The sequence below is a fragment of the Pristis pectinata genome, chromosome 3 (assembly GCF_009764475.1).
Source record: "Pristis pectinata isolate sPriPec2 chromosome 3, sPriPec2.1.pri, whole genome shotgun sequence".
In the NCBI taxonomy this organism is placed as follows: Eukaryota; Metazoa; Chordata; class Chondrichthyes; order Rhinopristiformes; family Pristidae; genus Pristis; species Pristis pectinata.
The window spans coordinates 28,276,358-28,298,303 of record NC_067407.1 but is presented as its reverse complement, the minus strand read 5'-3'; the positions used below and the strand labels follow the sequence as shown (position 1 = coordinate 28,298,303).

At 37.8% G+C, this 21,946-nt stretch overlaps 1 protein-coding gene across 3 annotated transcripts in view; it reads left to right on the top strand.

Annotated features, from left to right (window-relative positions):
- Positions 1–903: 903 nt before the first annotated feature.
- Positions 904–21,946, top strand: part of gpbp1l1 (GC-rich promoter binding protein 1-like 1) — a 50,982-nt gene continuing 29,939 nt past the window's right edge. The window contains exons 1-3 of one of the 3 annotated variants that reach the window (XM_052012128.1): positions 904–1,197; positions 17,897–18,744; positions 20,129–20,248. In XM_052012128.1, the coding sequence (XP_051868088.1) occupies positions 20,186–20,248 (63 nt within the window). In that variant the 5' untranslated portion in view covers positions 904–1,197; positions 17,897–18,744; positions 20,129–20,185. The remainder of the gene's footprint in view (positions 1,198–17,896; positions 18,745–20,128; positions 20,249–21,946) is intronic. The other 2 variants (XM_052012127.1, XM_052012126.1) reach the window with 2 other exon arrangements.

The window sequence follows — 21,946 nt, the reverse complement described above, 5'->3', positions numbered from 1 at the left end:
ATTCTGATGACGGATTTTGAACCTGAAACAGTAACTCTGTTTCTCTTTCCATAGAAGCTTCCTGACCTGTTCAGTTTTTCCAGGATTTTCTATTTTCATTTTGCTCAAATTAAAACTTGATGCAGTTCAAATAAAGGCAACAAAAAGAATAGGTCCATATTTTTCATTATAACAGTGACAGAAAGCCAGCAGAATGTGATGGAAAACGGTGGAGTAATTGGAGCAAACAAGTGGTATCCACCACCACATCCAGAATAATTTTAGCTCCAGTTCAGCTCACAACGAAAATGGGTAATGTTGCAAAGATGTAAGTAGTCATGGTATTTGATAGGATACATGGTTTGAAGTATAAATGAGAATCGAGGGAAGAAATTTTTTGCAGCCTGGTTCATCACCAGACAAGAAATGGTAATGAGATGTAGAAATAGCATAGAATCAAAACAATGACTTCTTTTCAATATTACATCCGAGAAAATATTAGCTAATTCACTACCTAAGATATGTAAAGGAATAGGAAAAGCCCAACTTATCAAGAGATGCTGCAGACTCATAACCACTCCTCTGTCCTCCACCAAATAAACTGGGGAGAGCAAGAAAAAAACAAGGGAGGAAATTGAGCAATTTAAGGGGGGGGGGTGGGACTCAGAGAAGTGACTGTCCCGAATGCATTGCACGTTTTTTTCTAAAAACATTATTGTTTGCCCAGTCCTATTTCCAGACAGTCTGATTGCTTGTCAATGCGAGTGAGAAAGCGAAGTCACACGACCGCGACGACTGGCAATCGACTACACCGTGCGTCGGGGGCACCGACGCTCCCCGCACGGTGTTCCAGTCGCCTGTGACGTCGGCGGTGGCACGTGATCTCGCCGCGCACGCTTCCTTCCGTGTTTTGGTGGAATCTCCGCTCGCGCGTGCACGTGGGAGCGAGAGCGGGCGCGCGGGTGAGAGTGAGGGCGCGCGCGCGAGCGAGCGGGCGGAGCGTCGAGGGCGAGCAGCGAGGGAGAGAAAAAAACTGCGGCGCAGAGCTGTGGGCAGCAGCAAGAGTAGCGCTGGAGTCGGTGATTATAAACCAAAAAACAAAACCTCTCGGAGATACCCCTGATTAGGGAGGCAGTCAGGGACAGAGGGAGAGAAGACACAAGCTCCGGGCGCTGAAGTCAGGCAGCGACGCTGACCAGTTGCCGTCTCCCCGTGTAGGTAGGCAGCCAATGTTATTACCCTGCAGCCTGCTTTGTCGCCATTTTGGCCCAGTGTTTGTTGTTATTATCATCGTGGGTTTCACCAGCCGCGTTACGCCGTCCTCTGCCATTTATTGTCGTTGCATTTTATCACCAAATGTGCACTGTTAATTCCATCTCCCTCTCGGCTGTGCCGAACAACCTGTGCCTACCGTAACGAAAGGTTACTCCGGTTTCAGTTTATTCGTGTTTTGTGACATTTGTTTTGTGGCCTAAGCTTGCACCTTGTGTTTGTTGGTCCACAGTTCCTATTTGTGCACCGCAAAGTGGATTGTAGGAAATCTACTTTGGAATAATGTTTTCTTTTTGACGTGGGATATGGTTACGGATTGTCTGTTAGGACTGGGTTCAGTCAAAGCTGGAACCTTTGTTTTGGGTGTCTTTTACCTACAGACATGAAACAACGCAAATGAGACGAACCTGTCCCGTTTGTGGACTTAGCCATCCACGGCTGCCATTTCTGGCAGTGTGGAATATTATCTTTTCACGGTGTACTCCACTCGTGTAAAAGATCCTAAACCATCTAAAATTTAATGTCATATGCTTATATATTGTGTCATAATTTACTGGCACTGCAGTCGTTTTCATTTGGTTCGATCGGGTTATAATAATGCTTACGACAACTCTTTAGTTCTTCGTGGAAGTTTTATTTTACTTCCTTTATTACCCGACTCTGCCATCGATATGTTAACTTCAGTGGAACCCAAAATGAAATAATTTCAGTTTGCGTCTCGTAATTTTTACCAATTTGGATTTGTGACAGTTGTAGACAGTAAGTTTACAATATTGTACACTTTAAATATTACTGAAATGGTCCTTGGAGTGTTGACCTGGAAAATTTTGAATTTGCACATTCAAATGGATGTGTTTTATTACTTCAGCATCATTTAATAAATTTGGCAAGAAAATTCAAATACTTCCAGTTTATAGGTAAGAGATTATACTTACTCAAAAACTATCTTGGTTGTTCGGAGACACACGAGATTGCAGATGCTGGAATCTGAAACAACAGACAATCTGCTGGAGGAACTTGATTCCACTAAGACGCCTTCTAACCTCTCTAGGTATTTAATGGACCAAAACATTCATGGAGTTAGCTTTTTCTCTTTTAGCCCCTTTACCCAGGAGTGAATGTTTCCATTCACTTAGAAGTACACAGCATTGTTATTAATCTTCTTGTGCTGTTTCTAAAAGTTCTATCTCATTCTGTTACCTTGATTGCAGTCATTGTTGTGGGAGAATCCCATCAGATTGCTTGTAAACAGTGGTTGGAATATAGTGATATTAATCCCAAATTGGAGGAAATAGCAAAATCAAATGGCTTAGAGAGAGAATATCAGATCGTAAAGTTCACAATTTGCTAAAAAGCTTGTTCCACTCATAATCGAGGGAATAGAAAAATAGGGGCTCTCAATCTGAAGTGTGGAAGGTTACATTTTTCCTTAAGAACACAAGAATATGTCACTTGACCCATCAAATCTAGCTCTCAGGTCAAAGCCACTTCCCTGTTATCTACTGTCCATTCACTGCCCCCGATTCTCTCATCAAGCACTTGTACTAATGGTAATTTACAATCACCAATTATCTTAATAACTAGCATATCTAAGAGTATGGGAGGAAACTGGAGTACCTGAGCAAAATCCATGTGGTGACAGGGGGATCTTGCAAACTTCATGTGGGCAGCACCAGAGGTCAAAATCAAACCCAGGTTATTGGAGATGTGAAACAACTGCAGTACTTGCATGAGGTGACAAAGGTTGTGTGGGATAGATCCATAAAGGATTTTGATTTACATGACTTGCTATGCTAGACACCGTAAGAAGAATGCAAGTGTGGCCCAGTGTTGTTATATTTGGTGCAACATGGAAGATCGGTGGCAATCTTGAAAAGTTGACCTTGGCAGTGAAGTGAGAGGCAGATTTTAATACATTGTGGTATTTTGGAGTAGATGGCGTTTGCAGTTTAATGTGAAACTTTGTCAGAGTATTTAGATTAGAGTTTGGTGTGTCTAATTCAAGATCTTCTGAGGAGGGAATTTTGAAGATAATCTAACAGAATGGTTTTGGTCAACTCATTCAGAAGAATGTCATTTGATTAGCATCTATTAATCTCCATCTTAACCTACTGCTGATCATCCACAGCCCTTTGGTGTGGAGAACTTCAGATTTGAAATACTTGAGTCAAGAAATTTCTCTTCATCACCATTTAAACAGACCGAAATCCCACACCACCAGTTCAGGAAGAGCTACTTTCCTACAGCCATCAGGTTCTTAAACTGACCTGCACAACCCTAATCTTACCTCAATACACTATGGATCACCTCTTACACTACCATGGACTTGTCTCTGATTGTGTCTTTTTCTTTTGCACTAATGCATAATTTATATTCTGTGTGTTGTCTGTCTCAATGTGTCAGTGATGCTGCTGCTGCTGAAAGCAAGTTTTTCATTGTACCTGTACCTCACCGTAGTTGTGCATGTGCAAGTAGCCTCAACTTCCTCAGGAGGCTAAAGAAATTTGGTTTGTTCCTTTGACTCTCACCAACTTTTACTGATGCACCATAGAAAGCATCCTATCAGGATGTATCACGGCTTGGTACGGCAGCTGCTCTGCGCAAGACCACAAGAAGCTGCAGAGAGTTGTGGACACAGCCCAGCGCATTACGGACTCCAGTCTCCCCTCCTTGGACTCTGTCTTTACCTCTCATTGTCTTGGTGTAGCAGCCAGCATAATCAAAGACCCCACCCACCCGGGACATTCTCTCTTCTCTCCTCTTCCATCGGGTAGAAGATACAGGAGCCTGAGGGCATGTACCACCAGACTTAAGGACAGCTTCTCCCCCACTGTGATAAGACTATTGAACAGTTCCCTTATACAATGAGATGGACTATGATCTCACAATCTACCTTGTTGTGACCTTGCACCTTATTGCACTGCACTTTCTCTGTAGCTGTGACACTTCACTCTGTACTGTTATTGTTTTGTTTTTAATCTGTACTACATCAATGCACTCTGTACTAACTTAATGTAACCGCACTGTGTAATGAATTGACCTGTAAGATCGGTTTGTAAGACAAGCTTTTCACTGTACATCGGTACAAGTGACAATAATAAACCAATACCAATGTGACAATAAACTCCATTGTCCTTTGACTTTGCCCCTGATTTAAGGCTCCAGAGCCTCTAAACCTACCCTATCAATCCTATCTCAAACTTGCATATGTCATTCAAAGGATGGAAGAAAAGGAAGTTTAAAACATAAGAGCCTCTCATTCACATTTTCCCACATAATACCCGAGCTGCTATGTTATTGCTAACATTTCATATGCCTATAGCCATTGCAAACTCTGTATCTTCCTCAAAGCTCATTTACCCCCACTTTTTTTTGGAATTGTAAGGAAAAGTAGATACATTGACTTTGATCAAAAGGGCAATTACAATGTAAATTGTAAATGTCTTGTGGCCTCGGTGATTATCATTCATACACCCCAAATGGAAGACCCTACCCATTTAAAAATAATCTTTTTTCCCTATTTTGTTTTATCAATTTGGGCAGCATAAATTAGTGTTGGTGAGGAGGATTTTGCTGAGTTTGCTGGATTGAGATTATCTTTGCCAATTTGCTGATGTGCCTTAATCACTGGAATTTTTACTTGTAGTTCTTGTGAACAACTGCTCTCTTGTGATTTACATACAAACATGATTGATGTACTTCAGCGGGCACTAAGAATCAACCATGTAATTGGAGTGGCTTGCTGGTCAGATCCTTCTGTTGTTGTATTCAAGTGAATCATTGGGTACATTTGATCTAATCTGTGTCTTGCAAGCATTCACTTTGCCCTCTCAACTGCATATTCCTTCACCCCTGACATGCTCACTCTCCCCTGCCCTCATTAAACCTGCCACAGCAGTGTGTCCGGATGTAAATTTTTAAAAATCCCATAATATCACACAATAGATAAGTTTTTGATGAGCTGTGGCATTTTTCTTACAATGATATCTCTGGAAAAATCTGGTTATGATTTTAATTGCTATTTGTGAAATCTTCTTTTTCACCAGTCGGCTCTTGAGTTTGTCTGTAAAAGTGTCCAGTTATCCAAAACAATTAATTAAATGTGAATGACCCTTCTGTGAAGATATGAAAGGTTTTTATGTTTGAAACTTGCTTTTCTTCCATCCTTTGAATATTAAGACCCATTTTCTTTCCATAGATGAGACTCAGGTCCAATATTTAGGTGTATATTTAGGTTATTATATACACAAGAGCCCTCTTAAATTTTGAAGTATGTTGAATCAGGCAATCTTAGTTGGGACACATTTAATAGAAACAAATAAGTAGCGTCAAAGGGCAATATATTTTGTATCCCTAGACCAAATTTCTCATAGATTCCATTGTTATGAAATACAGTAATGCTCAAGACTTCACCAGTAGTTAATTTGAAATTTGTTACCGTATTTTCGTAAGTGGGATTTGAACAGGTTTGGAGTCTCCGGTCATACCTAATTCTGTTTCTGAAATATACTTTCAATTCTATTGACATTACCAGGAACAAAGGAAATTAGAATACATGTTTTGCAATTTGACAAGGCTATGTCAACATGATCTCAAAATATGAGCAGATTCAAACTGAAAGGCTAGACTCTTGTAGGATCACATTAACCTGCTTCTAGAAATGTTTGTGTTAAACTGTTATAAGACTTTCGTACAATAAAATTATAGACGAATGGTAGCAGCAACTACAACATATCTTGATGTTGTAATGTTGGCTTTTAAAATAGTAAAATGAGTCTGCTTTAATTTGTAACCGGCAACTTGAAGATGCCTATAAACATTGGATTTCTGATAATATCTTTAAGAAGTGGTTGGTCCCTTAATGTTTTAATAACAAGGTTTTCATTTTGTCAAAGGAAATCCAAAAAAAAACCTGTAGTTGCTGCAAATTTGAGAAACAAACAAAGTTCTGGAAATACCCAGCAGGTCAGGCAGCATCCACAGAAAGAAAAATTAACCTTTTATGTACAAGATCTTTGCCCTCTCCTAATTCTGCCAGACTTGCTGATTGTTTCCAGTATTTTCTGCTTTTTTTCACCTTGTCACATATATGAGGAACAATTTGATTTTTTTTATCCCTACTTGTTTCAATGTTTTTCTGAAATACTTAAACAAGCAATTAACTAGTTTATTTAATTACAGCAATGATTTCTTGTGACATTAGGAAAGAGGCCTGCTTATGCAGAGATTTCAGTGCCAGTTGTGTTTTGTCAAGCAAAGCAGTTATGCATTTTGGGTAATCTGGCAGTTTCTTTACTTATAAGCTCATAAATTTCAGTGATGCATTGTTTTTTTCATAGATTTTGTATGTTGGTCTTTTTCATGACTTCACTGAACTTCAGTTTTGTGTAGCATGGCCATTCATTTTGAATGTAATTGGTGAGTGATACTGCTTTTCTTAGCAGTATGAAAGGCCACAAAATTCAACCTATGTTTCAATTTTCACATTGATTGTTGATAAGCTGGGAGACAGATTGCTGGAACTGATCCTCAGGGAATGTTATTGGTCAATGTTTTTCTAAATAACTCACTGTTTTTATAAATGACCCGGATGGGGGACTTAATTCATTTCGTAAAAGATTCTGTACGTACTAGGGGAATAGGCCAAGCATCAGTAAATTCTATATAACAGATAAATAAGAGTCTTATGATGCTTCTATCCTTGGTTCACAGTCTCTAATCTGAGATGCAGGTACAGGTGTGACATGGGGAAGGATTAAAGTTTCCACCTTAGTTGTTTTGTATGCACCACAAGCATCTCCAGGTGGGACACAATCATCAATTGAGAGATCCTAGAGCATATTTTGCATTCATTCATTACAAGACTAATTGTGCTTGTGATAGGTTGACCAGGTTCATCAGATGGATGATGGCCATAATCTCAAGGAATATGGAAGATTTTTTTCATTGTAACCATAACCATGTTGTGAAGTGGAGGGCATGGATACAGCTTGGAGATTTCAGGCTATCCATGAGAGCATTGAAAGAAACAAAGTGAAAAGGCTGAAATGGGAGTGGGAAGGGTGCCAGAGAAAAGACAATAGCAAACATTGCACACTTTTTTAGATCACTGCTTTCATCTGCAGCAAGTGTGACAGCCTGATATTCCAGAGTGAGGAATAGTAAACAAGATTGTGATCAATATGGAGTTGTTCACTAAGGAGCAAGTCATCTCCTATAGGACAAAGTTGCCATGCATACACATCTGGGCACAATCAACACAGTTTAGTAAGAACTATACTGAAAGCGATTGAAAGAATTGTCAAAGTTACAGTCATGGCTTGCAACAATTTGAATTGTGTTAATGGAACCAATCAATGATAATGGAGGTCATTTCTTAGATTATATATGGAGTACTGATCAAATTTAATTCTCAAGGGTGACAATTTGACCTGAAAAAAATTAGAAGGAAGGTTCCTTGTTTAAAGAACCTTAGCTATTCAAGTTTAAAGGACTAATTTGATTTACTTAAGACCAGTACGTACCTGGAGGAGATGTTACGTGGAAAAATAAAGTTAAGTTTGATTGCATGTTCAGTAGTTAGTTAATGTTGATCTACCCAGAAATACCTTTGACCAGCTATTTTCTTAGCCTTGAAAGTAGAGAGCGCATGGAATGGATTGCTGTGAGATGTATGCTGAATCTTCAAGCTATCGAGACAAAGCTGGACTGGTTCTCGACTCCGACATTATGTAACATTAATTACATTATGGAATTGTAGCACATTGAATTGTATAGCATGGAGAGGGGACGTTTAGTCCATGCCTTTGCCACCTCATTAAAACAACTATCCATTTAGGCCCATTGTCCTGCCCTTTATTCATTACCCTTCAGTTTTTTTTGTCCATGTTCAATTCTATTTTGAAAGTTAGCAAATAGTGTATTCCAGACTGACAATTTAGTGCAAAAGAAAATCCCTCAATTTTCCCCTAGATCTTCCAGTTAACTAATGTGTCTTACAGTTATTGTCCTTCCTGGCAATAGAAAGAATTATTCAATAACAACTTTATTAATACTCTGCATAAAATTGAATATCTCTCTTAAATCTCCCCATAATCTTAACTACTACAAGAAGAACAATCTCTGTTCTCCAGTCTCTATACAAAAGTGAAGTTCTTTATGGCAGAATAATTTTGGTAAATATCTCCTGCTCCCTCGACAGGGTTTGAATATCCTTTCTTTAATCAATGTCCAGATTGAACTCCATATCCCAGCTGAGGAATAACAACCATTTTATAAATTGTTAGCATAACTACTTTTGTAAATTATTCCTCTTTCTAAAGCCAAAGATCACATTTTGCTTTTTTTTAAAAGCAGCTTTAGCTTGTTTTGCCACCTCATCAGATCTGAATATATGAATCATTGTTCCTGCAACCTTTTAAAATTGTGCTGTTTCATTTATTTTTTTTCTTCATTCCCAATTCAAATCCTTAAGCATTAAGTTGTTTGCTGTATTTTGCAAGTCTTCCTGCTGTACTATTGTACTCACCGATTGTGGTTACGAATTTTGTCATTTAATAACATGAACTTGTGCAGTGATTCTAATGTGACCACTGAGTATTACCCTGTAATCTGGAAAAATAACAATTTATCGCAATGTTCTGATGTCTGTCTCAGCCAGTCATATATGTACACAGCCACTGGTATTTAAATTCTATAAACTTGGAGACTACAAACAGATTTACTCTAGAAAATCCAAAAGGTAAACATAGACTTCCCACGTGTGAAGTTTTTCAAGAGAATCTCAAAACTGCTGACAGTGACTCAGCCCTCTTTCATGCTTTCTGCTATTTTGCAGCCTTTTCCTTTGATTCAATTGATTTGCTTCAATACCAATGTGAACATTGAGATATTTACAATCTGGTCTTGTAACAATCGCTGAAAATGTTAAGCCTCATTACATGAAATCAAAGTGAGTTTTTTCATGGTGTGCCGAGCCACTGCTTAGCAAACTATCTGGACTGAAATTGTATGTAGTACAATTCCCTCATAAATATACAAAATATATATATTTTTTATGCATGTTGAAACACTACATTTATGATAGTCAAATGTCTATGGCCCAATTTTCAGTGCCATATAAAGCCCTGAAAGCAATTTTTGCTCAATGTTTTTGCTGATTTTGTTGAGGATGCTTAGTATGATGCTAAGTCACTGCCATGACTTCATAGATGCCGAATGACCAACTAATTGCAGAAGTGTGCAAGTCCACACCACAGACTTTGTGGGTAGCTGTCTTTGAGATTATTTGCAATTGTTGTTCTTTTCCCATTAATCATAAAATCCAGATCTTTAATGTTGTCAATCCTATTAGTTATGAAGAGCTATGGTTGAGGTTGTGAGATGTATTTTCCTATAATAAATGCATGTTAGTTGTGATACATTCACCTAAGCAACAGTTAATTTTGTCTCCATCTCTCGGACCTGTTTGAATTACCTGGAATTCTATACAATTTTATTTCAGTTATAGGTCTTGTTTTCTTTCTGGGGAATTTCTCTATAGCAGGAGCTGACGCATATATGGGAATTTAGGGATATTTTTGTCATGATGTTTCAGATATCACATGGGTTAGTCAACTGTCATTGTGTTCATAATCTCGAACTTGAGACAACTTTACTATGTTAGATAATGTGGATATATCCATTAATTTCTCTTCAAGGTAGGTTTCTATTTTAGCTATGGCTTTGTCAAGGATAGGTTCACAAATGAAGTCACGTTTAATTGGCTTTGTGTCATGAGGCAGTGAAGCAGCATATTCATAAAGACCAGGCTGATTCCTTTTCCTTGGCTTGAACATGGGCATTTATATGGAAATAGTCACAGAGTAATGCAGCATGGAAACAAGCCCTTTGGCCCAACTTGTCCATGCCAACCATGGTGCCCACCAAGCTAGTGGTTTGCCCGCATTTAGCAATATCCCTCTAAACCTTTCCTATCCATGTACTTGTACAAATGTACTTTAAATGTTGTTGTTGTTATTATGAAAGAGAAAGAAAACAAACTAGCTTTTAATTTTTTTTGCACCTATATTCTACAATCTGAGGTTTCTTTGAGGAGGAAAAATAATTTTAAAATTAAAACTGGCAAAAGTCAACACCTCCAAATACTTTTCAAACTATGTCTTGGAATTCTCTAGAATACTTGGTTTCCAGGAGCATTATTGACCTGATATGCATGCCTAGAAATGCCCCCACAACTCATGTACCTTGTGTGGCTGCAGAGTCTCGATATTACCAGCCTTCAGTGTTCTGTTGTGTCTAGTCTCAGCAGAAGATAAAGGGTGATTAAAGCCCTTCTCTTGAAAATTCCATTGTCAGCTAGGAAAACTGGAGCCAATGCTTTGCCACTTCTCAAAACTGTTATTGATCTTTAATAGTTTGTTTCTGACAAGCAGTGAAAATTAAAACTTGAAATTGAAGTAAGTAATTAAAAATTTGAATGTTATATTTCGTTTCAGGTATTTCTGAAGTCATACAGAAATTTTGGACGAGTATTTGCTTTTCCCTTTGCCGTCTAAAACTTTGCCCTGCAATTCCCATTGAACTCAATGGGGTCTCAGATCCATTGCAATATCTTATTTGTGAGATTGAAATTGAGAGACCACTTACACAGCTTCAGGCTGAGTAATCTCAGCAAAACTGGAGACCACGCTTTGAACACACACGAACATGGGCATGCACATCCTCTAAGCACACACAGGTGCCCTCTGACCATACACACTTCTTCTCTAACTTTCCCTCAATACACTCCCTCACGTTGATCCTTTCCCTCCCTTTGTGCCTTTTTCTTTTGAATCTCCCTATTGCTGCCCTCTTCCCCCAGTTTCCTCCCTCCTTCCGTTGCCTCCTAATGGTCTCTTTCTCTCATTCACTCACTCACTGATGGTGTTTTCCAGTTGTGGTGTCTGCACACTGAGTCAAGGAGTGAATCCTCCCTGCCTTTACTGCTGCACCCTGATTGCTGATTATCCCTGCTCAAGTACACTCAAGATCCTTGCAGCTGTGCTACTCAAGGTTTGCAGCTGAGCCCAGAACTCCTGAAATTCCCTAGAATACCTCAGGAGTATTTTTAGCCACATCTGCGTGCCGATCCTTCTCTGCCCGCCTGCGCTTCTCCTGAAGTCTAGGCTGCAGAGCATGTTTTGGCAATTTGTTAAAATGTGATTACTGTACATGGATCTGTAGTGTTTTACTTCACTTTGTAGAAATGAGTTATTAATATTTTTGCCTTTTTTAAAAGATGAAATGAAAGTAACATATTGCTGAATTTTTTTGTGCATGGTGGTTTAAATAATGCCCAAATACATTGCATGTATTCCAAAAAAGTGGCAAGACAGAACCAATTGGTTTGTCTTGCATCAATAATTGAGAAAATGATGAAATAAATAATTGACAGCAGACTTGAATTGCTTTTACACAGGTGATATGATGTTCACCTTCAAGGAGGAATGTTGCTACCTCATCGGTCTTGTAGATTTTATTTAAGGAAGGGACCTAAAGTAACATTAGCATATATATAAATGGCTTGGCCAAGGTTAAAGGGACCACAGTTTTGAAATTTAGGACAAATGGGTACTTTGGAGGTTGCTAAAGAGAAATATTAAGACTTGGTGAGGGTGCGGGTAAGCTAGTAGAATGGACAGATGGGTGTGACAAAACAAGCAGTAGTTAATTGAGATAGAAACAAGGAATGCAGTATGCTGTCATTGGAAAGAAAAGTATATGAATCAACAGTATGGGATTTAAATATATAATGTTTGTAAAACCTGGAAGTATAACAACTTGGATTACCCTAGACACTGGCCAGTATCTACATTCAATACTGCCTGCCCACTCCCCCCAACAGGCATTGGATGATTTGGAGCTAGCTCCCACATTGCACAGGAGGCTCTGTAGTTAGGGTCCTTGCATCCTTTTGCTGCTCCACTGGCTGCCAAGGCTTTTTAAAACAGTTTTAAATGTTTGTAATGAGTCTAATGGACATAATAGAGATGGCAGAAATGTCGCTTTCTCTGTAGCAGCTCTTGAAGTAAATTTCTATAATTTATAAAAACAATTATTTTTAATTTAAGCAATAATAATTAGGAACAGTAAAGTATTTAAAGCATTTACCTGCATGTAGCTATTTCTTCTCGGGCAAATTAATGGAGATAGTCTTCATACACTAGCTCCCCCAGAATAAAGCTGAGGACTGCAATTGAGTTACTTGTGGGCCCTCTCTTCAGCAAGTCATGACTCCATTGTTGGCTCAATGGCAAGTCCAGCATTGGAGATGACGGTTTGATGCACTGTTGTGGACTGCTGAATTTGAGTGTACAAGTGGGGAAGTCTTGAGACATCATGAGATGTGATTGGCTAATAGCCAATAGTTTCCTCTGGCTGAGTGGTATTATTTCATGATCGGGAGCAAAACTACATAATAGGGACTAAAAACAATGTGCCTTACATGAAAAACATCACAGCAGCCAAGTTTGCTTATGCTGGTTTGGATCTGAATTAACAATGGAGGAGCTCCACATTTTAACATAAACTTAAGGGGACAGAAGAGACTGCAGATGCTGTCATCTAGAGCAAAAAACAAATTCTGGAGGAACTCAGTGGGTCAAGCAGCTTCTGTGGAAGCAAAGGGATGGTTGATGTTTCAGGTCAAAACTTGATGCAGGCTCTCGACCTGAAACGTTGACTGTCCTTTTGCCTCTGCACATGCATGTTACCCTCTGAGTTTTTGAGAAAGGCATACAAGTTAGTCTTGATAGCAGAGAAGGTGAAGGAGGGCAATGGGTGGAGCCAAGGGAATTTTTCTGATTGGGTGGAAATAATAGAGGGGGGTGGATTAAGGTAAAACTTATAATTTTATTGTTTGATGGAAAATCTGGAGAGAGAATTGTACCAGATAGAAGATTCTGTGGAAGCACACTCACCAAATTTAGTATGTTGTTCCTTGTTAAAAGTTGATGCATTCTGTTTTACCCATGACATGGTTAACCATAATTGGGTCTTCCACTTCATGTATTTATTTAAACTTTAAAATGCAACACACAGCTTTTCCTAACATCTATATTTGAATAGAGAACCATGAGGTACTGCTGTAGCCACCTTGCTCACGTTACTCTGACAAATTAGGGCAATATTTAACAGAACCCACAGAAGAACAAATCATAGTATTGTCTTGCAGTCGAGTTACACTGGAGAACATAGGGTTCAATGCTACAGTCAGCGATTATGGGGGAAAAAATTTCAGCAATCGCCAAGGTTCATTAGGCTTAATTGCCTTGCCAAAGTTGCTCTTCCGCATTTTGAAAGATGCATTGAGTCAAATTTGAAAGTTAGTGTCAGCGTGGTAGTTAATCGGTGAGATTTCCTGTAGAATTTAGGTAAACGGTGATATGGGTGGTCAATAAAAAAATACCTTTATAGACCTAGATGTCATTTAGATTTTTTTATAAGTCAGCTTGTTGAGTGTCTGCTACTGAACTCCTGGACGTGGCAATTTTATGTTCTAGTTTCTAGCTTATACATTTCAGCAGACTTGCCAGAGGTGTTTTCTCTATTTATATTGGCATTGGACGTTCTTGCAGACTGTTATGGATCTTTGGAAAATCTTTGCTTTGAGGTTCTATAGCTGAGAGCTACCTTTTGTCAGATGCTTGTGTTCAGAGATGATGTGAGCGATCGAGATACTTTTTTCTATTCTCCTCTGACTTTTTAGACTTTGTTAATTTCTTGAATGCTTGTTTCCTTTTTGGATGATTTTTAACATTTATTTCAGTTCCTGGTAAATTTTGGTTTCAAGTTAAAACAAAATCTAGTCAGTGATTTTTCACCAAGGAATGAAATGTGGTTTTGCACAGGTTGAGCTAAGTATCAAAGCCCAAGCTCTGAAAACAAATAAATGTTAAAAAGGGCCTATAAATGCTCCTGATGTGGTTCTTGTGATTCACTGATTACCACCTATACTAATTATTTCCTGTTCTTCTGGGCTAGGATCATTCCTCGCGACTGCACTTTTATCTTTTGTTGCAGCAAGTCCACCTCTTCCATTTTTTCTTTGCCCTCCTTACTTGTTGAGCACCCTAAAATATTTGATTCCCAGCTTGGTCACCATTAAATCCTGTCTCCTTAATGGCTTTTTAATCAAACATGTTTGTCTCCATTTGTGCTATTAGTTTGTACAATTTGTAAGAATTGCATCATGCATTCATATGCAAAACATCTAAAATATTCCGCAACACACCTTTAAGATGGTTCAGAGGTCTTTGGAACGGAAACTGAGTAGCTTTTTGCAGAATAAGCCATAAGTGCCTTGTTCTTGCTATAACATGCACATTTATGTAACTCGTGCAGTTGAGTCTCTAATTGATGGTTTAATCTATTTAGTTTTATAGATATTTTCTAAACAGCTGGACTAATTGAGATGGTAGAGAGGTTGACAGATGGCAAGTGTCATCAGTGTATATGTGGGAACTGATGCCTTTATGGACGATGTTGCTGATGAGTAATATTGGATGAGAAATAGAAGAAATAAATTCTTTGGGAATCCCAGATGCAATGATTCTTTATGGTCCCATCAGTTTGTGGCCTTTTGTTGTACCTTTTGGCTTTTGTCCTGTTTGAATTGCTAACTCGGTTTCTGGGACAACTTTTGAGAATTATGTTTGATTGTTTTGTTTGATTGTATTGGATTTATTTTAGTATTTCAATTTTACAAACAAAAGTGAAGAGAAAGCACTTAACATGGGCAAATAGTCCAGATTTATAGTTCCCAGCTGGCTCTGTTGTTATACATGCTGGAAGTTTATAGTGAATTCCATGAAGTTCAATTCCACAAGTGGGAAAAAAAATAATGATTTGTTTTTTACTTGGTTGCATTTTGAGCCACTTTGAGCCACTTTTAAATAATAGACCATTTTTTAATATCTATTTTATCTTATTCATGTTGTTTTATGCTATTTCTCTTAAGCATGATTAGGCTTTTAGTGACAGGAATGGCTTGTCAGTATTATTTCTCCATCACTCAAAGATTTGGTCATGAATCCTACCTCTTATTTTGAAAACAAAGCTTCATTTTGTTTTGTAATGTGTTGTTTCATGTTACTTTGTGCACCAGGTAACCTTTAGTTCCTGGAGTGTCAGGACTAGCATTTTAAATGATCCTTGTCATCATCCACAGGGGCGAGAGACAAGGTACCAAAATGAGCAAAATATCAAGTTACTTCATGACATTTTAATACATTTTTAAGAGATTTTAATAAACTGCTGAATCATTGGTCATGTTGTCAAAATGCTACAAATAATTTTGAGGATACAATGCCATGTAATGTACGCTGCAATCAGTAAAGTCCACAAGATTCACAGCAGTTACTTGTCTGGGCTACTCTGACATAGTGCATTCCATGGCATATGTACTTTTTAGCATAACTTCACAAGATTTAAGCTTAATTCATCTTTGGCCAGTGAACTTTGCAGATTGGAATAGAATGTACTGGTAAGATTACTGGCTACAGCTTGGAGATGGTCAATTATTTTATTATTAAAATACCACATATCAAACCAATTGAGGTGACTGGATGTAATAGTTTAATCAGTACGTATAACTGGAGAATTGTCATTCAGCTAATTAATTAAAATCTGGAATTGAAAAGCTAGTATCAGCTAGTATGTGCATGAAACTTGTCATCTGGTTCACTTTTTTTTCTGTAATGAAATCAGCCAACCTCAGCCTGGTGTGGTATGTTGATATAGGTTCACAGCAGTGTGATTGATGGTTAACTGCCCCCTCTAATGGCTTATCAAATCAGTCAACTGGAAGAGAATGAAGGTGGGTAATAAATGCTGGCCTCTTGCAAATGAATAAAAGAATTGCTGTTAATTTTTATGTTGGATAAACTTGTAACGTGTCCAGATGCAGAATAATTGGCTGTTTCAAAAGCTACAGCTCATTTGAATTGTTATGATATTTCAGTTGAAAAGGAGGGTTTAGAAAAAAATACAGCAAAATCTGGTGGGGTATTTGGTGTCTGAAAGATTTGTCCTTCTATTGATGCTTTACGCAGAAGTTTTTTTAAACCAGATTTTAATTGAAGAGTGTGAAGAATGTTTAAGAGAAACTTAAAAATATAGCCATTGAATCATTGTATTCTTGCTTGCCATGGGTTCATTGCCCTATGTTTAGTGGGAATACACTGGGAATGTTTGCCTGTAACTCTGTTGTTTCCCTTTTAAACTCCAGCAGGTTCAGGATTTCTATGCATTTGTGCATAAACATGTGAGCTCTGAACTTTCTGATAGCTATTTGCTTGGGAACTATTGACTTTGCTGGACTTGCGACAATTGTAGTACCTAAAATTGCCGCACATATTCACTACTTAAAGTGAAGAATCCACTTGAACAACTTGTGCCAGGTTTAACCTGGTGAAAGAGTGCTTTAGTCAAATGGATGCCAGCAGCTGTAAAGAGCTATCTTAGCTTTGGTTAACTTAAGGAAGTTTTTAAGAAATTGTCTTTAAGCAGTTTAAAGTATACCTTGCTTTAAAGTGCTTATGTTGTTGAACCTATTTATTTTTAATAGTTTCTGAACAGTTTTTAAAGTTTGCCAATGTCAGAAACTTCAAGTTTTTGACAAACATCTCAGTCATAGGGCCTAGTTTAGCTGTCTGTCAGGTTTTCTTTTACCATTTTAGTGGGGAAGATCTGCCCATGCGGGTAGATTTGCGTATGAAAGACACTGTTATGATGTACTGAGATTGGAGGCGCTGTGTTCCTGCAAGTCCCTAGGTGAGCCACTCATAGAAAGTACAGCTGAGGGCTAGGTGGGCCGCTTACTATTGTCAGCAAATACGAGGCAATTGTGGTGGCAGTTTTCCATCTGAAAGGTGGAGATTTCATTGTGCAACTAGGAGCTCGATTAGGTATAAACTGGAAATACAGTGTTGAATAACTAATGAAATAAATCACCTTTTCAGCTTTTGCATGGAAGGGTTATAGTTTCTTCTCAAATGTGTGGAAGGTTATTCACCTGCTTTCAATCAAGATGTTTGCGAACTCTCTCTAAGCAATTTTGTGCTGAAAGGCAAGATCAGCTTTCACCTTGTCTATTTTATTTGAATATGTACTACTTATGCCAGTTGTTGGTGTAATATGTAGGAATGGTTAAACATATTTAAATTCTTCTGTGATGAATTCTCGTTGCTTCTAAACTACTTTTATCTGTATCTCAGGCAGGTATTACATCAGATAAAAAGGTGTTCAAATGCAAAAACACATAAATGACCCTTGAGCAAATTACAATGCAGCATTACACTATTTGCTTCTACAGCAATATGGATTCCCAACTCCTCCTCCTCTGAATAGTAGGTCTTCATGTTAAGATTTTTGTTCTCCATTGCAGATGGTTCCAGTTTATTTTCAGGCGGGGAGAAATGAATATTGACCAGGAAGATCCACATGCATCTTAACTGCAAGTGCACACTAGCTTCATGCAATTGGTTTTGTTGATGGTTAATGTCTCTTGTGAGGAGTGTGACAAATTATGTTGTTGACTTGCATTGCATTTTTACAAAACTACAATTCTCCACCTTAGTTATTTTCTTGTTTTTCTTTGTTACAGGTATTACTGGAAATGCAAGGATTATACTGAAAGTGCCAGGGAAAACATTTTTGATTTTGCTGCAGAGGATGAAAAGAACTAGTAATATTAACTTGGCTTGTCAGTTTTACTATGGTCAGCTTTGAAACATAAAAAGTGAAAGCTAATTGGACAAGTGGGAAAATAAATTGACTTACAATTTTAAAAATCTTTCAAGGAGGGAGAAATATTTTAAAATTTTGTTTTGTTTAATAGTATCTATGGATGTACTTGGGTAGATGTTAGGTTCAGAATTATTGTTACATTGAAAGCTAACTTTTCAGATACCTTTCAGAATCAGAATAAGGACTTTCTGAACTGCAGTGTTTCCAAGAGCCACTTTTAAAAATGATGAAAATGCGAAGAAATGAAGGAATAATCAGGCTAAATTTGTAAATGTGAGCATCTGTTGCATTCACAAAATATAATCTATAGACACACTGTTCTTCTATTTCTAATTATGTTGTAATCAAATCTTAAGCAGACAACCAGCTAATTTGTCCTTTTTTGTAATGTAACTTTTTTCTCTCTCTCTGGGACATTTCATTGAGAATATTAATGAGGTGAGCAAAGTTCTTCCTCCTCTCAGTATAAAAAGAAATTAGCTGGGTAGGCCCTGGGATTATTTCTACACTTGGAAAAAGGGGAAAATAAAATGAACAGCTGAGGTGGGATTGAGGTGCAGGCAAGCACAGAGTGCTGCTTCTGGTCCGAAGTGACCAAATCACTCTACAAGCTCTTGCCAGCGTTTGCCAGCCTGCCTTGGTGAGAACAGGGAGCTTCAGTGCCGGAAACATCAAAGCTGAGGGCCCAAAGAGCTCTGCTTAGAGGTAAGGTGTTGCTTCATGATTTTGTATTACTTTAGATATAAACTTCTGAGAGCAAATTCACTTTGCAGTTTTCAAATAATATACTTGTTTACTGATGCACAACAAATATCTGTAAATGCCTAACTTTTAGCAGAATATAGCAGACTTAAGTTCCTGTCCCCACAAGATAATCTTTGCTCATGTGCTCTTAATGAAAGTTGAAATACCACTTATTATTTCTACACCAAACTTGATTCCTTTCGACTATTTTGGATTTAAACTTTTTAAATAGCTGAATGAGGGAGTATGGTTGAACAATAGTTAGTTATGTAAGGTACTTCATATTTCACAGTGCAATAGCTTTCTCCGGTAATTTGCAGGAACACAAGTTCTTAATAATAGGGACAGGTACTTGATTTGGATCACTTGAAGAAATGATCTCACTAATGAAATGATCTTGTAACAATCTAAGATAATGAATAGATAGCTTAAGAAACAATCTCTTGCCCCCTCACCACCCCTGCTCCCTGTATATCTACATGTAAAATTGTGGGAACTGGGATAGGAGGGATGCAGTGAAAGATAGAAAGTAATTTTTTTTCATTACTTAAAACATTTTGCTGGCTTATATTGAGTTTTGTCAACTGCTGTGGGGCAAGGGAATCTCGAACTAGAGGGCACAGGTTTAAGGTGAGAGGGGAGAAATTTAAAGGAGATCTGATGGGTAAGTGGTAAATGAGCCGCCAGGAGAGGTGGTGAAGGCAGATACAATTACAATGTTTAAAACTCATTTGGACAGGTGCTTGGATAGGAAATGCGTACAGGAATATTTGTAATGCAGGCAAATGGCATTAGCATAGATAGACATTATGCTCAGCACGGACGAGGTGGGCTAAAAGCTCCCTTTTCTGTGCTGTACATTTTTGTGATTCTAATATAGAGAACTTCAGATACACCTTGTTACTTCTTCCAAAACAGAAATTTTTCTTAGTCCAACTGAATGCATAGTAATGAATGTCATGGAACAGTTGTAAGCAAGTCCATTGTCTCAGAATATTTTTGATGTTATGATAGTTTATTTTCTGTTTGGGGCTGGATATGCATGTGAAGTGCTGATGGTTATTGCTGAGGCAGACCCTAGCTGTACAGCAAGGGTAACAATGCAAGGCTATCTCTCTCCAAGTTGCAGTGAACAGTTGCAAAAGTCCTTTTGTGTTATTCTCTGCAGTGACGTGATTTTTGAATTTTTTTTGTCAAAGATTTAGGGTGATGGTTTAAAAGCCAAGAATTAACTGTAAAGAAGAAATATCTTTTGATTAATCCAGTTTTGACATAAACATTTATCAGTTATTTGTTAGTTGGAGGATTCCGTTATTTCATTTCTTAATCCTTTTCATTTATGCAGGATTCTGGCCATGAGGTTTGATACCTCACTTCGTTGACTGGAAGACACTGGACCTAAATGGCGCAGCATGACTTTGTACCTGCTTGGCTTAATTTTTCAACATCTCAATCTTCAGCTAAGGTTTGATTCAAAACTTCAGCTTTGAGATTGTAATTTGTTTTCTTTCAAGTGCATGCTTGGTCAAAAGATTGTTTCATCGTACTGAGAAAACCTTAGCATAGTTTCAGTTGAAGCCACAGAACAAATTGTTACAGTATTAGAATACTGTAGGAATTGTATTTGGTCCTAGTTGCAACTTCATTCCCAAATTGCAGTTTAATCTGCCACCACTATTATCTTTCGCAATGCATTCCAAGCATTACTCTGTTTTTTTAAAAAAAAATCCATCACGTTTGTGGAGGAGAAAACCTTACCACCTTCGAGGATGGGTTGTTCCAGAATTGTTGTAACTAATGTTTGAAAGTGATGGGCAAACATGAATATTTATGCACAGAAATAATGGAGATGGGCTAATTGCCTCAAGTAATCTGTTGGTATTTACCTGTAAATTTTGATTGTTCTCAGTCAAGGTTTGATTGTTCTGATGTCCAAATCGCTACTTTTATAATTTCCTTTATCCACCTGTCCAATTCAGTTTTCAGTGTTGACAGCTTCTGCCTTAATGTTAATACATCATTTTTCAATAGATTCATTAATAGGATGAGTGCAACTTGTTAGCCCAGCATTTATTGCCCATCCCTAATTGCCCCATGTCCAAGTTGTTTGCTTGGCAGAGGGCAGTTTAGAAGTAATCCATATAATTCTGGATTTGGCGTTCATGTTTTGACCAGACCAGATAACAGCTTGCCTTCCCTACAGAAGGTTAATGAACCTGATGAGTTATTTTTAAAAAGGAAACTGTAGTCTTAGTGACTTTTTCATTGCTGATACTTTTTTTTATTATTCTAGATGCATTTAATTCACTGAATTCAGATTCCTAGTTGGATTTAACCTTGTCTCCAAATCAATCATCCAAGCTTCTAATTCTAGTCCAATAACTTAGTCGTTTTGCAGCCATATCCTCAATTTTTTTCTCTGCTCTAAATTTCTTGAACCTTCAAAATTTAGATATTGGTGCTTTGTTTTGCAACTGGTTAACTGCAACCCCAATATTATGTATGTTTACAAATGTATTCTATTTTGAAACTGCACTGTTTTCTTGTTTCATTCGTATAAATTCTTATAATTGGGCTCTGCATCCTGGCATTTTTAAAATGTATTATTTATAAATGATGCAATTAAATTTGCAAGTTAAGATGTGAATGTATTTAAACAAAAAAATTGACATAATTCATGATCGATGCATATAACTGGAAAAACCCACTGTCCTGTTAATATCATAAATGTAATTCCTGGATAGCACTGGTATTGGTGTTATTTCTTTGAAGAGAAGATTTGGACCTGGACCAAATTTTAAATTTTATGCCTCCAAATTTACTTGAAGTACTTAGAGACCAGATGTCATGCATGTGCTTGGTGAACGTGCAAGTTTTGACCGACAGGAGCCAGTGTCATTTGAGCTGGAGGATGTGAAATAAATGTCATTGGCTGAAAGGTAGCAATAAAAAAGAAAAATATTCACACTGTTTACAGCTAGCATAAATGTATTTCTACAGCATCTGTTTGCAATACTAAATTGGTAATTCATGACTGCTGTGGAAATAAGCATTTGCCTACAGAGCCGTACTACATGGAAGAAGGCCCTTCGGCTCACCAAACCCACACTGATTATCAAACACCTATCTACGTTAATCCCATTTTCCCATGCATCCCCATCAA